At 38.7% G+C, this 22,801-nt stretch overlaps 1 protein-coding gene across 1 annotated transcript in view; it reads left to right on the top strand.

Annotated features, from left to right (window-relative positions):
* The window catches only part of HDAC9 (histone deacetylase 9), an 804,896-nt gene that overhangs the window by 550,564 nt on the left and 231,531 nt on the right, over positions 1–22,801 (top strand). Inside the window, exon 17 of the mRNA XM_029233513.1 lies at positions 2,945–3,052. Within this exon, the coding sequence (XP_029089346.1) occupies positions 2,945–3,052 (108 nt within the window). The remainder of the gene's footprint in view (positions 1–2,944; positions 3,053–22,801) is intronic.

Raw genomic sequence — 22,801 nt, 5'->3', positions numbered from 1 at the left:
GAGGTGTGGATAGTGACCTGTGCTCACACACAGGCTTCTTGGTTGCGGCAGCAGCCTTAGCGTCTCATGCCTGCCTCTGGGGTCCGCGCTTTTAGCTGCGGCTTGCACCCGTCTCTGGAGCTTCTTTAAGCAGCACTCTTAATCCCCTCTCCTCGCGCACCAGGAAACAAAGAGGGAAGAAGAAGTCTCTTGCCTCTTCAGCAGGTCCAGACTTTTCCCCGGACTCCCTCCCGCCTAGCGTGGTGCACTAACCCCCTGCAGGCTGTGTTCACGCCGCCAACCCCAGTCCTCTCCCTGCGCAACGACGGAAGCCCGAGCCTCAGCTCCCAGCCCCTGCCCATCCCGGTGGGTGAGCAGACAAGCCTCTCGGGCTGGTGAGTGGTGGTCGACACTGATCCTCTGTGCGGGAATCTCTCCGCCTTGCCCTCCGCACCTCTGTTGCTGTGCTCTCCTCCGTGGCTCCGAAGCTTCCCCCCTCCGCCACCCGCAGTCTCTGCCCGTGAAGGGGCTTCGTAGTGTGTGGAAACTTTTCCTCTTTCACAGCTCCCTCCCACTGCTGCAGGTCCCGTCCCTATTCTTTTGTCTGTTTATTCTTTTGCCCTACCCAGGTACGTGGGGAGTTTCTTGCCTTTTGGGAGGTCTGAGGTCTTCTGCCAGCGTTCAGTAGGTGTTCTGTAGGAGTTGTTCCACGTGTAGATGTATTTCTGGTGTATTTGTGGGGAGGAAGGTGATCTCCGCGTCTTACTCTTCCGTCATTTTCCCGATTCCCCTCAATGTTGGTTTTTATTTTTTAGCTTGAACAGCCATTTTCCTGAAGGCTGTATCCTCATGAAGCTCAAATAACTACTTACTTACAGTGTTTTAGTAAAAAAATAAAAGTCTCAGTTTAGAGGGTAAATGATTAGGTTCTAGGGTTCATTTGATGATTCCTTTACTTTTTAGTTGATAGTGTTGACCATGATGGTGTTGACTATGACATGGGCTGAATGTTCTTAGAAAGTAAGTGTTATTTCAGTAGTATGGTAGAAAGGCATGTGTTAGGGTCAGAGCTCTGTGTGAGGGTCCTCAGACCTTCTGGGTAGCCTCTCTAAGCCACAGTATGTTCATTTATTAACCACTTATTAGGCCTCAACTATGTGTTAGGCATTACAAAAATGAGCGTAATAGCTGAAATAGTAGTAGCTAACAGTTGCATATCACGTACTCATTTAATCCTCCCCAATCTAATATGCAGATGGCACTTTAAAAAGCTGCTATTTCATTGGTAAGAGAATCAAAGCACAGAGTTGTTAATTAATTGATTGCCCATTGTCAATCACCTTTCAGTGGTGAAGTCATAATTTCACCTGGACAGTTTAATTCCAGAATCTTCTCTCTTTACCACTTTGCTGTTATTGGGAGAATCTTAATATTCTATTTATTTATTTAGTGTTCTCATTTATTATGTATTTACTCATTGGTCTCAACAGAATTTAAGTTGTTAAGGCTCTCATGACAAAAAGCATGTGAAAATGCTTAGGAAACTGCTTAGTGCGTTGTGAATGAGTTATTATTTATTGTGTTTGTTCCCTGTCATTAGGCCTCTTCACTTTAGTTCTTCTTTTTAAAAAAATTCTGTATTTTGTGTCAGAGTTCCCTTCTTTGAGCCATTTGAGACGTCTTGATATTGGCACAAATTTTTTTATTGCATTTCCCAGTGCTCCAACTGTGTCCTGTCCTAAAATAATAGACTTCTACAGCTTGATACTGTTATTTTTTTATATTATGACATATTTATACATTAAAGTTATGGAACATAGGGCTTCCCTGGTGGCGCAATGGTTGAGAGTCCGCCTGCCAATGCAGGGGATGTGGGTTTGTGCCCCGGTCCGGGAGGATCCCACATGTCGTGGAGCGGCTAGGCCCGTGAGCCATGGCCGCTGAGCCTGTGTGTCCGGAGCCTGTGCTCCGCAACGGGAGAGGCCACAGCAGTGAGAGGCCCACGTACTGCAAAAAAAAAATATATATATATATATATATGTAACATATATGACAATTATAAACCACTACTATTGCACTTTTCTTGTCCTTGTTGTAAATGTTCTCTTAATGTGTGCACAAAAAAGAGTAAACAGCATTTTATAAAGGTAAATCCAAAATATTGGTTCATGCTTTGTTTTGATAATAATGTTCTCTAGTATAGGAGCAACCATATATTTTATTGCCTATCTAATTTTACTAGTTTGCACTAGTAATCTAATTAATCTAATCTAATATTAATAATACTAGTTTGCACTAAGACTAGCTGCCAAACTGTACTAAATGTTAAGCTTCTACTTTGAAAGTCAAATCTCTCCTTGCAGTTGAGTGTTGAGAATATTTTAAGTGTGAGGACCACACACTCCCTCCATTTAGTTGGAGAACCTGAACTGCGGTTGCTCCTTCCCACTCACTGACTGCTACTGCTACCTGCCTAATAATTGTTTTTGGCTCCCCGTAAACCTGCAGCCAGAAAGGTATTTGAATTTTCCCCCTCTAGCACTTGCAAATCCGATTTTTATGTATAGCTAAGTGCTCTTAGCTTTTACTCTATCTACTACTGGGGCCTGGTTTCTAGCAAGCCTGTAGCTACGCCAGATCTGGCCTATGTAATGCTGTTTGTAATGAGAAATCTAAACAGGGAATGGCAGTGAGGCATGGCAGGAATGTGTTTCCATTGGAGAAGTCAGTGTAGAGAAAAAGTATAAGCAAAGCCGTGTGCAGAAGGCCTTTTCAGCTGGCCAAGACGGAAGACTAATGTTATTGTACATAGGCTGTTACTGTGCCAGCCCTTCCTCACAAATTTGCTTTCTCTCTCTCTCCCCTCTCCTGAACTCCCTTCCTCCCCCCTCCCTCTTTCATCTACTCCTTCTCCTTCTCTTTCTCTCCCTCTCTCTTCTGCGGGCTCTGCTCACTGTTTGCTCAGGTGGACAGTGACACCATTTGGAATGAGCTGCACTCGTCCGGTGCTGCACGCATGGCTGTTGGCTGTGTCATCGAGCTGGCTTCCAAAGTGGCCTCAGGAGAGCTGAAGGTGAGGTCTGGATTGCATTAAGTGTGGGAAATCCAGAGAAGACGCTGAAACAGAGATGTTGTTGTTTGGGAATTGTGGGGAGTGTGGTGTGGTAATAAAAGGAAAGGGGCGGAGGGAAGAGGGCAAAGAGATGGCCACTAAGGTGTGATAATAACTAGTGTGTAGGTAGGTAGTAGCTGATCGTGCTCCCAGGGCCTTCCTCTCCTTGGGGAAACTCTGCGGTTAGGGCACTCTGGTGTATTTTTAAGAGCATAGAAATGGTGAGTAAAGCTATGGTCCAGGTTAAAAATACCCAGTATATACATACCAGTCATGCCCTCCTGGGATTCTCTTTTGAAGCGACATAAAACATATGATTACTGAGTACTGTGTATAAGCTCAGAATACCACCCAGAGAGAAGGGGGTGGGGGTGGGGAGAAAGGTAAATATCAGATGGGAAGGGTTGGGAGGAAGAAGGAAATTGTTGACTAGAAGGGTAATGATCCAGAGTATGTTTTTCCATGAAAGAACTTCAGAAATGAACTACGCTTTATTGTTCTTTTCTTTTTATGGTCTCTTCTTTTCTACATCATGTGAAAAGAACAATGTCCAAACCCCAACGTTTCCCAGTCTAAACAATTTATAAAAGCCAGAGACCTGACAGACGTTGACATTTTATTTGGTATTTTAACAGTGCTATTTAAAGGTATACCATGTGCATCTTGAATGCAGTTGCCCCAATAAACTTTGTTGGTGCTAACATAGCTTTTTAATGCACTGGTTCACACACTTCATAATGAAATCTGGGCAGTGATTGATTTGGTATTTTTAGCAATTGTGGGGCTTAGGGGAAATATATTGTAACCAACAATATAGGCACTGTGAGTTTTGTTCATCTAAAATAAAATCTAATTAGGATTATTTTTCTTTATGCCTAATGAATTTTTATTCAATTACACCTGACTATTTCACTTGTGATTAAAAATGCAGGGTAGGAATGTGCACTTTACAACACATTGTCTGCCCCAGAAGTCTTTGCTCTAACTCTTTAAGTCAAAACCTACAGAAATAGCATTATGATAAGGTGGGCTATATTTAAATATATATATATATGCACCTCATGTTAAGTTGACACGATCAGCATTAGGATATTAATTGCTCATCTCAGGAGATTTCTTAGGCCATTAATGTGGTGCTTAATACTCAGTCTTTACCTTTGTTAATGAGCTATTTATTGAAAAGAAGAAAGGAATCAGCCTTATGGAGAGGTTTTGGCTCTCTCCCAGTAGCACTTGAGGAATAATTCTTCCTGTTTGAATATGTCACTTGTAGCACTAGAATCAATTGACATTTTAAAAGAAGTATTTAAGTCTTATTTTCAAAAGAATTCAAATGACAGACAACAGCCAGGCCACAATATTATAATTTTTAAAAGATTATGCCAGCACAGACCCACTTAATAAAAAACAAAAATGATTGTTAGCATTTCACAGTTTCTAATTGTTTTGATTTTGTTGAAGTTTAATCAGTAATTCTGAAACCTTCTCAAGTAGAATGCCCACATGTTACACTCAAAATCATCATTGCTATTAACCTCACAGAGTACAGAATTGCCAAATGTATGTGTGAAGAGTGTTGAACAAAAACCTAATTATATTTTTTAGGAGGTAGTCATTTAAAATAGTCAGTTACAAACAGAGTGTCAACAATACGTAGTATGGACATGCTGACCACCAGCTGTACTAACTAGCATTGGCTGTTTATGTTAAGATCAAGGATTCATACAAATGCTTTTCCTCCCCTCGGTTGAGCAATCAGCAAGCATGATTAAAAAAGAGAAGAATAGGGAAAAAGAGCCAGCATAAAAATCAAGAAACATTGATCCAGGCTCTGCCACTTAAATTCTGTGTCACTTGTGGCAGATCACTTAATATCTCTGGGCCTCAGTATCTCGTTCCACAAAATCAGTAGGGTAGAATTGGTAATGTTGAAGGTTGTACCTGGTTTTGACATTCTGAGCTATTTGCAAATGAGAAGTGGATCTGGTTATCAGTTATATACACCATGACATACCAAATAGTAGATATTCCACAACTGATTTCACCTTCCTTTGCTGAATATTCCAGGCAGTGTAGCTGGTTTATCTTTCTGATTGTTAGCCCAAAATAAAAGTCCAAGACAGGCAGGACCATAACAAATGGACTAGTGCTGACAGACCAAGAGACTGAATCCTTTTATTGCTAATAATTTGATGAGGCCTATGGGAATGCCACTGTAAATAGCCAAGAATTGTGGTAGATAGCCATGTTCAGGGACCTCTAGCTAACCAAAAATGTTACTCAGTGTCTACCTGTTCCAGACTCCAGTATGACTGGACAGGTACACCTGCTGGCCAGGAGCATTAACACTCATGGCTGTGGAGTCACTTCATTCAGATCTAGGAAGAAAATAGGGAAGCTTATTTGAGGACACTGGTAAGTTATCCTCTGATAAGAGATGCGAACAAAGAAAACTTCAGTGTTTTGTTTATCATTTTCTGCATCTACATTCAGTTCTCACATGTTCTACCTCTTTCTCCCAGTAAATCTATAACTTGAAACAACATTGACATATTGAAAGACTGCATTTTGTGAGTCTGCACTCATTTTGCTTGGAAATTAGAGAAGAATTAAGAGCTTTATTTCAAATAGGGTGGGCCTGGATGGGGTGCTGAACTGAGAGGTTCGAGATAGCTGGAGGGAGGTCACCAAACTCTTAGGGGCTGGGGACCTAGAAGATAATAAGGGCGCCCAAACAAGGAAAATGCCAAAGGTAAATTTCATTACCTGGAATTTTTCCTTGATATTAAGCTTGATCATGATTGTTCCCCTAACTTTTGACAGGTTCTGTCCTTTCTTCACCTGCAGATAGTAATGGGCTAAAGGAATTAGAGGTATAATCCAGGCACAGGGAGTGGGTCTCATGTTGATGCTTAAACTAAACGTGTGCAGCAAACTACAGCAGTAAGTGGGTGTATTTTTTGCACAGCATGGACATGCTCAGTGGAGTTCAGTGGAAATTATGGGGACTTTCAAGTTTACCAGGTTTTTAACAAGATATTTTAAAAAATCCATGCAAGTGGAAATTTCTCAAACCTACAAATACCCAAGTTGGCTATTTCTCAGAATCTAGAACTAGGGAACATAAATATTCTGGAAATGCTGACATGTTTGTTGTATTGGAAACTATAATTGGAAGAATAGTTATCTCAAAATGGTTTTATTGTTCTAAAGGTCATTTAAGGAAGTATGTCTAGAAATAGAAATATCTTTAAAAGATGAGCATTTTTCAAGTTATAAATATTCAATATTTTGTTCAAAAAATGGTGCCAAATATGTTACCTTAAAGTATATAATTTTTATTTGTCAGTTATGCTTCAATATATCTGGGGAAAAAATGATTCAACAGTTATCTAGTTTTACTATAAGAATGCCCTTTGATGCCATTTTGGCAATGCTGTAATTTCATAAAAAAGTAAAAATTGCTTTAGTTGTCTGGAAATTTTTGTCAAGAAAATTCCCATCTGATTATCTGAAAAATGTATGGATTTCTTTACTGTTTGAATGGATATTGTGGTATCATGTTGCTAATAATACCTGCCATTCATTAAGTATCTACTATAGATTGGACAGTTTACATGTAATTTGTCATTATTCTCACAGTGTCCACCAAAAGTAAGTACCACCAATAGGATACCAGCTCAGAGACATCAAGTAGCTTTTTAAGATCCTGCACACAGTTTAATAAATGGCAAAGCCTGTAAGTGTCACAATCCTCTCTTCTCTTTCAACACTTTATAAGGAATTTCTTGTAGAGGTGGCACAAATATGTAAGAAAAAAGGGGTTAAAGCTATCTTTTTAAAATAGTCTAGATTCTTTCCTTTTTATTACTGTAAAACATTTAATACATACAAAAAATGAGTTACATTAATAACTTACAAATCATAATAATATGGTTGGATGTGAACCCTTCATCCAACTAAAGAAATAGTACTGTGCTAACACTATTAAAGTTCTTTCAGTACTTATCTCATTCCTATCTTTTGACCCAGGAGTAATTATTAATCTGTTGTATTTTTTAAATTATTCCTTTCCCTTTAATAGTGTTAACCATATGTTGTAGATCTTTATAAAAAATGGAATCTTATTGAATGTTTTATTTCTCAGATTTCTCTCCCCCAACTTAAAATCATGTTATGAGGATTTATCCTATTTATATAGCTGTGATTTATTCATTTTCCTTGTACATCATAATTTGTTTATTCATTCTTCTGTTGGACAGTATAGTTGTTTACAGGCTTTTGCTCTTTTGATCAGTGCTGCTGTGAACACTCTTGAACTATGACAGAACTAAGAGTAAAATGGTAAGCTCCTAGGATAGAAACATAATAAATTTCAGAGAGTAATGCAAGGTAGAATTCCGAAGTCATTTTGCCACAATGACATGAGCAAAAATAACAGTTTAAACCTCTGAAAATTCTTCACTCCATGAAATCAGTGATGAAACTGGCAAAATTTATCAGAATTAATTTTTAAAAATCTTTTGTTGGAGTATAGTTGCTTTACAATGTTGTGTTAGTTTCTACTGTACAGCAAAGTGAATTGGCCACACATATACGTGTATCCCCTCTTCCTTGGATTTCCTTCCCATTTAGGTCACCACAGAACAATGAGTAGAGTTCCCTGTGCTATACAGTCTGTTCTCATTAGTTATCTATTTTATACATAGTAGCGTATATATGTCAATCCCAATCTCCCAATCCCTCCCACCTCCCTTCCCCCCCTTGGTATCCATATGTTTGTTCTCTATGTCTGTGTCTCTATTTCTGCTTTGCAGATAAGTTCATCTATACCATTTTTCTAGATTCCACATATATGCATTAATATATGGGATTTGTTTTTCTGACTTAATTCACTCTGTATGACAGTCTCTAGGTCCATCCACGTCTCTACACATGACTCAATTTCGTTCCTTTTTATTGCTGAGTAATATTCCATTGTATATATGTACCACATCTTCTTTATCCATTCCTCTGTTGATGGATATTTAGGTTGCTTCCATATCCTGGCTATTGTAAATATTGCTGCAGTGAACATTGGGGTGCATGTATCTTTTGAATTATTCTCCGGGTATATGCCCAGGAATGGGATTGTTGGGTCATATGGTAGTTCTATTTTTAGTTTTTTAAGGAACCTCCATACTGTCCTTCATAGTGGCTGTACCAATTTACATTCCTACCAACAGTGTAAGAGGGTTCCCTTTTCTCCACACCCTCTCCAGCATTTATTGTTTGTAGATTTTGGGGGGATGGCCATTCTGACTGGTGTGAGGTGATATCTGATTTTAATTTTGATTTGTATTTCTCTAATAATTAGTGATGTTGAGCATCTTTTCATGTGTTTGTTGGCCATCTGTATGTCTTCTTTGGAGAAATGTCTATTTAGGTCTTTTGCCCATTTTTTAATTGGGTTGTTTGTTTTTTTTATACTGAGCTGCATGAGCTGTTTGTATATTTTGGAGATTAATCCCTTGTCAGTTGCTTCATTTGCAAATATTTTCTCCCATTCTGAGGATTATCTTTTCCTCTTGTTTATGGTTCCCTTTGCTGTGCAAAAGCTTTTAAGTTTCATTAGGTCCCATTTATTTTTGTTTTTATTTTCATTACTCTGGGCGGTGGGTCAAAAAAGATCCTGCTGTGATTTATGTCAAAGGGTGTTCTGCCTATGTTTTCCTCTAGGAGCTTTATAGTGTGTGGCCTTACATTTAGGTCTGTAATCCATTTTGAGTTTATTTTTGTGTATGGTGTTAGGGAATGTTCTAATTTCATTCTTTTACATGTAGCTCTCCAGTTTTCCCAGCACTACTTATTGAAGAGATTGTCTTTTCTCCATTCTATATTCTTGCCGCCTTTGTCATAGATTAGGTTACCATAGGTGTGTGGATTTATCTCTGGGCTTTCTATCCTGTTCCATTGATCTATATTTCTTCTTTTGTGCTATCAACCATAGTGTCTTGATGACTGTAGCTTTGCAGTATAGCCTGAAGTCAGGGAGCCTGATTCCTCCAGCTCCGTTTTTCTTTCTTAAGATTGCTTTGGGGCTTCCCTGGTGGCGCAGTGGTTGAGAGTCCGCCTGCCGATGCAGGGGACGCGGGTTCGTGTCCCGGTCCGGGAAGATCCCACATGCCGCGGAGCGGCTGGGCCCGTGAGCCATGGCCGCTGAGCCTGCGCATCCGGAGCCTGTGCTCCGCAACGGGAGAAGCCACAACAGTGAGAGGCCCGTGTACTGCAAAAAAAAAAAAAAAAAAAAAAAAAAGATTGCTTTGGCTATTCGGAGTTTTTTGTGTTTCCATACAAATTGTAAAATTTTTTTGTTCTAATTCTGTGAAACATGCCATTGGTAATTTGATAGGAAAAAAAGAAAATTACAGACGATATCACTGATGAACATAGACACAAAAATCCTCAACAAAATACTAGCAAACGGAATCCAACAACATATTAAAAGGATCATACATCATTATCAAGTGGGATTTATCCCAGGGATACAAATATTCTTCAATATACGCAAATCAATTGGCGTGACACACCACACTAACAAATTGAAGAATCAAAACCATATGATCATCTCAATAGATGCAGAAAAAGCTGTTGACAAAATTCAACACCCATTTATGACAAAAACTCTCCAGAAAGTGGGCATAGAGGGAAACTACCTCAACATAATAAAGGCCATATGTGACAAACCTGTAGCAAGCATCATTCTCAACGGTGAAAAACTGAAAGCATTTCCTCTAAGAGCAGGAACAAGACAAGGATGTCCACTCTCGCCACTGTTATTCAGCATAGTTTTGGAAGTCCTAGTCATGGCAGAGAAGAAAAAGAAATAAAAGGAATCCAAACTGGAAAAGAAGAAGTAAAACTGTCACTGTTGGCAGATGGCATGATATTGTACATAGAAAATCGTAAAGATGCCACCACAAAACTAGTAGAGCTCATCAGTGAATTTGGTAAAGTTGCAGGATACAATCTCGTGCATTCCTATACACTAACAATGAAAAATCAGAAAGAGAAATTAAGGAAACAGTTCCATTTACCATTGCAACAAAAACAATAAACTACCTAGGAATAAATCTACCTAGAGAGGAAAATGACCTGTACTCAGAAAACTAAAGATACTGATGAAAGAAATCAAAGACAACACAAACAGATGGAGAGATTTGCCATGGTCTTGGATAGGAAGAATCAACATTGTGAAAATGGCTCTGCTACCCAAAGCAATCTACAGATTCAGTGCAAATCCCTATCAAATTACCAATGGCACTTTTCGCAGAAGTAGAATTAATTATTTTAAAAACCCAGGAAATTAACCAAAAGCTTGTAACATCTCAGGAAGCATGTATTCAAAAGAAAACTGGCTACATCTTCATGAGAACAGTGAACTTTGTGGTGTTTTAATTCACCCTTTCTCATTTAACCCTTTCCAGCTCCCCAATAGTCTTATTCCAAATGAAAACCAATAATTTAGCAGTCTCCAGACAGGGCAGAATGGGGCTGAAGCTTCTTCAAAGCCTCATTCCCAGAAAATTTTCATTATTTGGCCTGTCTGGTCCTTCAGTACAAGTCCCCAGTTACAAAGTTGTCTTTATTTGTCTGGACTTAGAGTGAAAAGCCTTTCCTCAGAAGCACTTGTTGAAAAAAATTAAAGGTAATTGATTAACTTATGGCTGCCTGAAGTGGTGGACAACAGTAGAGAAAACAACAAACCAACCAAAAGCTTCCAGAAAAAACTGGGGAATGAGATGTGCATAAGCGCTATGGCAAGCCCTATCAGACTCCTAAGAATCTAGAAGGTCATGTGTCTGATAGGGCTGTGTGCATACTCAGGGCTGTGTTCACACCACACTCAGGAAAGATTGAAAGGCCCTAAAGTCTCATCTCAAGCTGACTTTGAGGCTCTGCTCAAACCAGAAGTAAAGGCCAAGGAAGAGCTGTCAGATCGCAGACCCAGTATTGAAAGTGTGTCCAACACACATGGGCAGGGCCCCTTATAAAAGGCTGGGGACTGTTGGTTCCAGGCATTTAAGGAAATCTCTATCTGATTATTAACTGACCAACCACTGAGTTAAGCAAACAAAGACTTCAGTCCCACACTCAACATAGAATACAGTCTTTATAGAATTAGTTCAGAAGAATCAACAAACGAACAAAGCAACAATGACAAACCCTAGGGAGTGGTAAAAATCTGATTTCCAGAATTGTCATATTATATTGCTTAAAATGCCCAGTTTGCTACATAAAATTATGAGAGATGCAAAGAAGCTCATGAATTCACATGAAGAAATAATGAGCATCAGTAAAAGTAACTACATAAATAAATATAATTGATAGTATAATTGTATTTTTGTAACTCTTATTCTTCTCTCAGATTTAAAAGACAACTGCATAAAACAATAACCATAAGTCAGTGTATAAAGATGTAGTTTGTATAACAGTAGAAGCATGAAGTAGGGGATTGGGAATGGAGCTATATAATAGCAAAACAAAGTTTTTGGATACTGTTAAAATGTGGCTCATGTCTGAACTAGATTGTTAAAAGTTAAGATGCTAAGTATAATCCACTGGACAACAGGCAAGAAAATAACTCAAAAATATATTAAAAGAAATGACCAGGAAATTAAAGTGCTACACTAGAGAATACACTATTTAACTTAAAATAAGACAGTGTAATGGAGGAGTTGAGGAACAAAAAAGGTGACATATAGAGAAAAAATACCTAAGTCATTGTGCCAATTTCAAACCCCACCAGCAGCACATAAGAATTTCCAGGGCTCTCCACTTCTGTCTGTATTTGGCATTTTCACATTTTTAAATGTTTAAATGTTTACAAATCTTACATGAAAGTATGCTCAATGTCACAAATCATAAGGAAAATGCAAATTAAAACCACAATGAGATGTCACCTCAAACCTGTCAGAATGGCAACAAATAATGAATGTTGGTGAGGATGTGGAGAAGAGGGAACCCACATACACTGTTGGTGGGAATGTAAATTGGTGCAGCCACTATGGAAAACAGTATGGAGGTTCCTCAAAAAATTAAAAATAGAACTACCATAGGATCCAGCAGTTCTACTCCTGGGTATATATCCAAAAAAGCAAAAACACTAAATCAAAAAGATACATTGAACCCTATGTTCATAGCAGCATTATTTATAATAGCCAAGATATGGAAATAACCTAAGTGTCCATCAGCAGGTGAATGGATAAAGAAAATGTGGTATATATACACAATGGGATATTACTCAGCCGTAAAAATGAATGAAATTTTGCCATTTGCTCCAATGTGGATGGGGCTGGATGGTATCGTGCTTAGTGAAGTAAGTTAGAGAAAGGCAAATACTATATGTTTTCACTTGTTTGGGGAATCTAAAAAAAAATCAAGAAAATATAACAAAACAGAAACAGACTCACAGATACAGAAAATAAACTAATGTTTACCAGTGGGGACAGGAGCCAAACAATGGAAGGAGATTAAGAGGTACAAACTTCTAGGTATAAAAGTATAAGGATATAATGTGCAGCATAGGTATTATAGCCAATATTTTATGATAACTTTATTTATTTTTGTAAATTGGAATATGATTGCTTTACAATGTTGTGTTAGTTTCTGCAGTACAGTGAAGTGAATCAGCTATATGTATAACCATATCCCCTCCCTCTTGGACCTCCCTCCCCCGCCATCCCACCCATCTAAGTCATCACAGAGCACCGAGCTGAGCTCCCTGTGCTATACAGCAGGTTCCCACTAGCTATCTAGTTTACACATGGTAGTGTATTTATGTCAAACCTAATCTCCCTATTCGTCCCACCTTCCCTTTCCCCTTGGAGTCCATACGTCCATTCTCTACATCTGTGCATCTATTCCTGCCCTGCAAATAGGTTCATCTGCACCATTTTTGTAGATTCCACATATATGCATTAATATATGATATTTGGTTTTCTCTCTCTGGCTTACTTCACTCTGTGTGACAGACTCTAGGTCCATCCACATCTCTACAAATGACCCAATTTCGTTCCTTTTCATGGCTGAGTAATATTCCATTGTATATATGTACCACATCTTCATTATCCATTCATTTGTCATTGGACATTTAAATTGTTTCCATGTCCTGGCTGTTGTAAATAGTGCTGCAGGGAACATTGGGGTACATATGTCCTTTTGAATTATGGTTTTCTCAGGATGCATGCCCAGTAATGGGATTGCTGGGTCATATGGTATTTCTATTTTTAGATTTTTAAGGCACCTCCATACTGTTCTCCATAGTGACTATCAATTTACATTCCAACCAACAGTGCAAAAGGGTTCTCTTTTCTCCACACCCTCTCCAGCATTTATTGTTTGTAGCTTTTTTGATGAAGGCCATTCTGACTGGTGTGAGGTGATACATCATTGTAGTTTTGATTTGCATTTCTTTAATAATTAGTACTATTGAGCATCTTTCTATGTGCCTCTTGGCCATCTGTAGGTCTTCTTTGGTGAAATGTCTGTTTAGGTCTTCTGCCCTTTTTTTTTTTTTGCAGTACGCAGGCCTCTCACTGTTGTGGCCTCTCCCGTTGCGGAGCACAGGCTCCGGACGCGCAGGCTCAGCGGCCATGGCTCACGAGCCTAGCCGCTCCATGGCATGTGGGATTTTCCTGGGCCAGGGCACGAAGCCGTGTCCCCTGCATCAGCAGGCGGACTCTCAACCACTGCGCCACCAGGGAAGCCCTTCTGCCCATTTTTTAATTGGGTTGTTTGTTTTTTTGATATTGAGCTCCATGAGCTGTTTGTATATTTTGGAGATTAATTCTTTCTCCATTGCTTCATTTGCAAATATTTTCTCTCCTTTTGAGCGTTGTCTTTTCGTCTTGTTTATGGTTTCCTTTGCTGTGCAAAAGCTTTTAAGTTTAATTAAGTCCCCTTTGTTTATTTCTGTTTTTATTTTCATTACTGTTGGAGGTGGGTCAAAAAAGAACTTGCTGTGATTTATGTCAAAGAGTGTTTTTCCTGTGTTTTCCTCTTAAAGAGTTTTATGGTGTCTGGTCTTACATTTAGGTCTTTTATCTATTGAGTTTATTTTTATGTATGGTGTTAGGGAGTGTTCTAATTTCATTCTTTTACATGTAGTTGTCCAGTTTTCCCAGCACCACTTATTGAAAAGGCTGTCTTTTCTCCATTGTAAGTTCTTGCCTCCTTTGTCATAAATTACATGACCATATGTGTGTGGGTTTATCTCTGGGCTTTGTATGCTGTACCATTGATCTATATTTCTGTTTTTGTGCCAGTACCATACTGTCTTGATTACTGTAGCTTTATAGTATAGTCTGAAGTCTGGGAGCCTGATTCCTCCAGCTCCGTTTTTCTTTCTCAAGACTGCTTTGGCTATTCGGGGTCTTTTGTGTTTCCATACAAATTGTAAAATTTTGTGTTCTAATTTTGTGAAGAATGCCATTGGTAGTTAGATAGGGATTGCGTTGAATCTGTAGATCGCTTTGGGTAGTATAGTTTTTTTCACAATATTGATTCTTCCAATCCAATAACATGGTATATTTTTCCATCTGCTTATGTCATCTTTGATTTCTTTCATCAGTTTTATAGTTTTCTGAGTACAAGTCATTTGCCTCCTCAGGCAGGTTTATTCCTAGGTATTTTATTCTTTTTGTTGCGATGGTAAATGGGATTGTTTCCTTAATTTCTCCTTCTGGTTTTTTGTTGTTAGTTTATAGAAATGCAAGAGATCTCTGTGCATTAATTTGGTATCTTGCAACTTTACCAAATTCATTGATGAGCTCTAGTAGTTTTGTGGTGGCATATTCAGGATTTTTAATGTATACATCTGCAAACAGTGACAGTTTTACTTCTTCTTTTCCAATTTGGATTCCTTTTATTTCTTTTTTCTTCTCTGACTGTTGTGGCTAGGACTTCCAAACTATGTTGAATAAGAGTAGCAAGAGTGGACATCTTTGCCTTGTTCCTGATCTTCGAGGAAATGCTTTCAGTTTTTCACCATTGAGAATGATATTTGCTGTGGGTTTGTCATATATGGCCTTTATTATGTTGAGCTAGGTTCCCTCTGTGCCCATTTTCTGGAGAGTTTTTATCATAAATGGGTATTGAATTTTGTCAAAATCTTTCTCTGCATCTATTAAGATGATTATATGGTTTTTATTCTTCAGTTTGTTAGTGTTGTTTATCACGTTGATTGATTTGCGTATACTGAGGAATCCTTGCATTTGTAGGATAAATCCTACTTGATCATGATGTATGATCCTTTTAATATGTTGTTGGATTCTGTTTGCTAGTAATTTGTTCAGGATTTATGCATCTATGTTCATCAGTGATATTGGTCTATAATTTTCTTTTCTTGTAATATCTTTGTCAGATTTTGGTATCAGGGTGATGGTGGCCTCGTAGAACAAATTTGGAAGTGTTCCTCCCTCTCCAGTTTTTTGGAAGAGTTTGAGAAGGATAGGTGTTAGTTAGCTCTTCTCTAAATGTTTGATAGAATTCACCTGTGATGCCATCTGGCCCAGGACTTCTTTTGTTGGAAGATTTTTAATTACAGTTTCAGTTTCATGACTTATGATAAGTCTGCTTTATTTTCTAATTCTTCCTGGTTCAGTCTTGGAAAATTGTACCTTACCAAGAATTTGTTTATTTCTTCATGGTTGTCTATTTTATTGGCATATACTTGTTTGTAGTAGTCTCTTTTAATCCTTTGTATTTCTGCAGTGTCACTTGTGATTTCTCCTTTTTCATTTCTAATTTTATTGATTTGCATCCTCTCCCCCCGCCTTTTTTTTTTATTTTGGATGAGTCTGGCTAAAGTTTTATCAATTTTGTGTATCTTCTCAAAGAACCAACTTTTAGTTTTATTGATCTTTGCTATTTTCTTCATTTCTATTTCATTTATTTCTGCTCTGATCTTTATGATTTCTTTCTTTCTACTGAGTTTAGGTTTTCTTTGTTCTTCTTTCTCTAGTTTTTTTACATGTAAGGTTAGATTGTTTACTTGAGACTTTTCTTGTTTCTTGAGGTGAGCTTCAATTGCTATAAACTTCCCTCTTCGAAGTGCTTTTGCTGGGTCTTGCTGCTAAGATGAGGACCTCCGGGAGACCTCACTCTGACACATATTCCCTGGGGTCTGAGGTTCTCTGTTAGTCCAGTAGTTGCGACTCGGACCTCCTACTGCAGAAGATCAGGTTGGACCCCCGGCTTGTGAACCAAGGTCCCGCAAGCTGCGCAGGGTGGCAGAAAAAAAAAAAGGAGTAGAAAAATAACAGAGAGTAAAAAATAAAATAAGATTAGAAAACTAACAGATATGGTAGAAAAAATTAAAATATAGATGAAACAACAACCAGAAGGTAAAACAGAACCACAATAACATAAAAGAGAAAAGAAAAAATAAAAAGAAAAGCTAGAAAAGGCCTTGGCTGTAGGGGGTGGGGTTTAGTCAGGGGCTGGGTTTTGGCTGTGGGCAGGGCCTATGTTTAGGACCCACAGGGCTGGAAAAATCCCTGGGCAGGGGTGGGGGGGGGGGCATGGGGCTTAGGCTCAACACAGCAGGAGGGGCCCAGGAGTGCCTCTGGCCTTGGAGGGTGGAGGACCAGGTACTGGATCCCAGCAGGCTCCCTCAGCCAAAGTGGTCAGGGGAAATGCTAGGCACATTTCCCCACCCCCATCTTCTGATCTGGGAGGGTCCCTCCCCATTGGCCTCTCTTCTTCTTCCCCACCCTCCCTCCTATGCCCCTAGGACCCCTGTGGCTGGAGGGGGCCCCGGAAGGCAGGGGACCAGACCCTCAAGCCCCACAGGCTTCCCAAGGCCAAGTAGGCAGGGGAAATGCCCAGGGCACTTCCCCTCATCCCGCGGTTCTGGAGGGTCCCCCCCACCACACCGTCTGCCTTTCCTCTTCTCCCCCTGCCTCCCTCTTATGCCCCTAGGATCACTGTGGCCCAGAGGGGGCCTCGGAGGGCTGGGGTTCCAGTCCGGGAGCCCAGCAAGCTTCCCGGGGCCGAGTGGGTAGGGGAAACGCCCGCCACGCCTCTCCTAATCTTCCGGTCCTGGAGGATCCCCCCCAACCGTCTGCCTCTCCTCCTTTTCCTCCCTCCTACGCCCCTAGGACCCATGAGGCCAGAAGGGGCCCTGGAGATCGGAGGACCAGGCCCGGGAGCCCAGCAGGCTTCCCGGAGCGACTGGACTGGGGAAATACTAGGTGCACTGCCCCCTGATCCTGCAAACCTCCACAGGTTCCCTCGATGTGTGGGAACCCCTCCCCTCTCCCAGCCACCCCTCAGGGGCACCAGTCGTGTCCATCCTCCACTTCTCTACCCCCTCACTCCCCCCCACATCCTACCTGGTCGCTCTGGGATTCCTCCCGTCTCCTTGGGCGTCAAGGTCCCCCACCAGTGTCCGGCAGGTGCCCTAGCTGTGGGAAGACACAAACTCCACGTCCTCCCATATGCCGCCATCTTGACTCCGCCCCATGATAACTTTAAATGGAGTATAATCTATAAAATCTTGAATCACTGTGTTGTACACTTGAAACTAATATAGTATTGTGAATCAAATATACTTCAAAAAATTAAAATTAAAATATTTTAAACATATATTTTTACGTATTTATAAATTTAAAATATATGTATAAATTTGAAATAAATAATAACAAATATTTTAAAATAAAATAAATGTTTGCCAACCTTGTAGGTATAAAATGTCACCTTATAATGAACCTCTGTTATTAGATATGGACAAAATAAGATCGTTGTATCCTTCTTTAACCTTTTATTAATATTTATGCCTTATCTCAAGTAAAGCCTTTTGTCCTCAGTTAATTTGTATGATATTAATATAGCATTTTTAGTTTTTTTTCTTTCCTAGTATTTGCCTAGTTCATTACTTACCAGCCCTTTTCTTGCGGAGTTTGTCTTTGCTGTATACTAGGTCTATCTCTTATAAATAGCTTAAGGCTGGATTTTGCTTTCTAATCTGACTGTATATTTTAACTGAGGAGTTGAATTTATTTCCATTTATTATGGTCAATAGTATACATAAATGTATTTCTATCATAGTTTGTTTTTTCTTTGTCCTACCATTGTGTGCACCCTTTCTTTCACTCACCCTTTGCTTTCCTTTCAATTGAAATATCTCATTCTCTGTTACCTCTAATTTTTAAAACATACACAAATTATTTGTATTATTTTAGTAATTATCATTTATAAATTTAACCTATTTAAGAAATCTTAATTACTTTATTCTCTTCACTAACAACACAGGAACTTTAGAATGTTTTAAAGGCAATTATCCTGTCCTAATTTTAGGCTATTATGGTATAGTACTTTAGCTTTATCTCTTTTGTAAAAGTAATATCAGCAGTGAGACATTATTAACCTGTTTATATCATCAATGTTTCATTTTACTTTCCCATATATTTACCATTTTCCTTATTCAACATTTATCTTTGTATCTGAAACTTCCATTTCTTGTTTTCTTTCTTCCAGCACATTTTTAGGAGTTTCTTTAGTGACAGTTTTTCAGTTTTTGTTTATCTATGATATCTTTTTGCCCCCATTCTTGAAAGATAGTTCTGTTAAGTACACAGAGTTGACAGTTTCTCTCAGCACTTTAAAGATCCTCCATGCTTTTCTGGCTTCCAGTTTTGATGTGTAAAATAGCAGTTACCAATCTAATTATTATTTTGTATAGATACTGTGTCTTTTCTCTCTGATTGCTTCTAATGTCTTCTTTCGACTTTGATATTTGTATTTTGCTTTCCATGTGTCTAATAGTGGATTTTACTGATTCAAAATTGTTTAAAGTATATATTAACAAAACTAAAGTTTAATGTAACTTTTGGATACATTACATATAAATCCTTACATTATCCTTACATTTATACATACAAATCCTTATATTATCCCTGTAAGGATACACTGTGATAAGTCACCTGCATCAGACTAAAAGTAACCTTGCTGATTTTCAGTCATTAATTATTCATTTATAAAACAAATATATGTAGAGCATATTTTCAGGTGAAAATATGCTCTATGGAGAAAGAGCAAAGCATGAAAAAGAATTAGAGCGAGACTGAGGGAGAGGGCTACCTCTGTTAGTTTTTGTTGTCAACAAGGCCTTAAAGATTGTTAAGGAGAGATTTGAGGTAAATGAAGTAAGGGAAGAATCATATAGAGAAGTGGGAAAGAGTAGTCCAGACAAGGGGAAAAGCAAATACAGAATCTCTCTTGTAGAGTGGACTAAATAAGTCTTGACATGTTTAAGGAACTGCAAGGAGGCCTGTGTGTCTGGAGTTATCTGCAGAGGGGCTAGCAAGAGATGATGTTAGAGAGATAGTCAAGAGCCAGAAAATGGGTTGCGTGCGCACGCACGCACCGCCCCCCCCCCACACAATTACTTAGCATACATATATATGCATATATAGGTACCATTAAAAACTAAGAGTGTATTTCTAGCTTTGAGAATAAGGATAGCGATTACATTTTTAAACTTCTGATTATAGATAAAGAAACTGAATTGCCATTTCAAATACATTTTGCCATGAATTTGGCCTTCCTTAAAATTTTATACTATTTTCTAACCTAAAATTGTACATCAAATAAGGTATGAAATGGAATATTTGTGTTGACCCCAATTTTGACCAAGGTCCCAAGCTGAGGACAATCGATGTTAATTATGTATGATAGACACCTCTTCAATGGATTCATTAAAAGATAGTCAAATAGGCCTGCAGTTATCTTACCTAATCCAGTTTATATACCAGAAGACTAGATAAGAGAGATGTCATTGATGGAAGATTCTTTAAAAAGAATTTAAGTATTTTGGCTATTTTGCTCTGTTCCCTTCTTTGCTTTCCCCAACATAAGCCAAATGGTGAAGGAGTCCAAGGAAATTGCTTATGTCTGAAAGTGGGAGGAGTGGCTTTTCAGTCCTTAGCTTGATACACGGTGAGTTACAGAAATTTGTAGGATCATTCTAGACTACTACCAGGGTGGGGCATGAAAGAGTTCACTAGGGGGACTGATATATGTATCAGGAGTTTGGGAGTTGTATAAAGATAGAAGAATGTCCAAGCTTGTCACCTAGAGAGGGCAAAGTAGAGAGCTGGCTGAAACTTTCATGTGGGTAGGTTGAAGAGAGGGGTGTGAGCAGCTGTAGTGAAACTCACACTGTTGGTAGGGCAAGGACTTTAAGGACTTTTTTTCCTTGTGGACCAGTGGACACTTTGGATGGAAGCCAGATCTGATCATCTCGGAAGTATCTCACCAAAGAGGTCTACCTTTCAAGACAAAAGGCCCTCAGGAGAATATGACTGGAGATGTTTGAAAAAGCTGATGATGGCTTGTAAGGTCAACCAATGAGTGCATTGCCCACATTAGTGAACTTTGCAGACTGGAGGTCACTGACAGTGTCCCTGAAGAACTTGTGAGTGCTCCCATTGGAAGAGGGACAGCATTGGATCTGCCATGACAGAGGGCATTTGAAGAATCCATAGAGATCTCCAGATTGCACTGCTAATCCAAAGTCTTCATCCTTTTTATTCTTCCCACTCTCCACAGCTGGAAGATCCATAAGCACAGCATGAAAGTAGTAGAGCAAGAAAGGAAAAAATGTAAACCGTATGGCCTCCTCCCCCAGCACACATAGATTTTCACCCACTGCTGGTCCCTGATTCTGTGGGTCAGCAGGTCAGTGGGGAGACACTCTCAATTAGATGTGACATTAAAGAGTTTAACATTAAAGAGTTTAGACTGAACTGGACGTTTTAATATCTAAAGATGAGAGTGTTCCTATAGCTGAAAGTGATCTGAAAAGCTTTGGAGTATATCAGATAAAAACTAAAGAAAGGTTAGTGCTGGGAGAGAAATAATGCCATTTCCTTTCTATACCATTCCTAATTTAACCCTAATATATGGGTGTATTCGTTTTCTATCGCTGCTGTAACACATTACCACAAATTTATTGGCTTAAGACAGCACTAATTTATTATTTTCAGTCCTAGAGGTCAGAAGAACTCTACAGGTCTCACTGCAGCCCCACTAACACCTTGATTTTAGCTCAGTGAGGCCTGTACACTTCTTCAGCTTCATCAGGTTTTGGCTGAATTCATTTCCATTTGGTTGTGGAGACCATGTGGTCCCCACTTGCTAACTAGCTATCAGCTGGGGGCTGCTGTCAGCTTCTACAGGGCTCTCTCCATTCTTTGCACATAGCCCCTATGTGTCAAAGCCAGCAAGAGGGCCTAGAATCCTTCTCAAGCTGTCATTTTTGTGAACTTTTTCTATCATTGCAACTCTCTCTAACCCTTTAAAAATGCATATAATTTGAACAGGACCATCTATATAATGCTGAGTACCTTTTCCATCTCAAACTCTGTCACGGTAATCATATGTGCAGTCATATCTTTTGTCATTGAAGGTAATATTCACAGATTCTGGGAATTAGGAGGTAGACATTTTTGGGTGACATGTCTTCCACAAACAGTTACTCAAAATTCAAAGTAGATTCCTTCTTTAATATTCTCACTGTATATGGCTGTAAGCTATTTAGTAATCACTTGAGATTTTTCAAAAATAGATAATATAATTTATTTTTTAATCAATGTATAGTGTACATTGAATTGAGTGTACAGATTTTCAAGTGTATGAGGTTGTTTGACAAATGTCTATACCTGACTACCACCACAAATTATCTGATATTTAAATCACCCCAGAAAGTTTGCTCATGCCCTTTGGTCATTTTCCCGCTCAGGCAAACACTGATTTGATTTTTCTGATAGTCACCTAATCTTTCCTATTATGGAACTTTATATCCGTGGCAGTGTATAGTATGTAGAAATTTCTGTGTGGCTTCTTTCACTTAATATAGTGTTTTTGAGATACATCCATTCTATTGCGTACATCATTTAGCTTACTAACTTGTATTGCTTAGCAGTATTCTATTTTTATTTAAATTTTATTTTCTTTAAGATACAAACAATATAATTTCCCCTTAGTTTAAAAATTAAAGTTTCTACACTCTTAAAAAAAACTAGTGATAACTTTAAATGGTAGGAGCTATTAACTCCCAATTTGGTAATTGCTGACTTACCTCATTAAAAGTTAATCTATTGCCAAATTGTAAATTAATTTTTTTATTGAGGTATAGTTGATGTACAATATTATGTAAGTTTCAGCTGTACAACATAGTGAGTCACAATTTTTAAGGTTATATTCCATTTATAGTTATTATAAAATATTGGCTACATTCCCTGTGTTGTACTATATATCCTTGTAGCTTATTTATTTTGTACATAGCGGTTTGTACCTCTTAATCCCCTACTCCTATCTTGTCCCTCTCTCCTTCCCTCTCCCCACTGGTAACTGCTAAATTGTCCTCTCTTTCTATGTGTCTGCTTCTTTTTGTTATATTCACTAGTTTGTTGTATGTTTTAGATTTCCCATACAAGTGAAATCTAAACATACAGTGAAAACATACAGTATTTGTCTTTCTCTGTATGACTTATTTCACTTAGCCCAATACCCTCCAAGTCCATGTATGTTGCTGCAAATGGCATAATTTCATATTTTATGGCTGAGTAATATTCCTGTGTGTGTGTGTGTGTGTGTGTGTGTGTGTGTGTTTATTCCACATTTTCTTTATCCATTCATCTGTTGCTGGACACTAAGTTTGCTTCC

The sequence above is a fragment of the Monodon monoceros genome, unplaced genomic scaffold (genome assembly GCF_005190385.1).
Source record: "Monodon monoceros isolate NGI ecotype Baffin Bay Population unplaced genomic scaffold, NGI_Narwhal_1 Super_Scaffold_2, whole genome shotgun sequence".
NCBI lineage: Eukaryota > Metazoa > Chordata > Mammalia > Artiodactyla > Monodontidae > Monodon > Monodon monoceros.
Note: the sequence above shows the minus strand (reverse complement) of the source record. Positions and strands in the feature narration are given on the sequence as shown.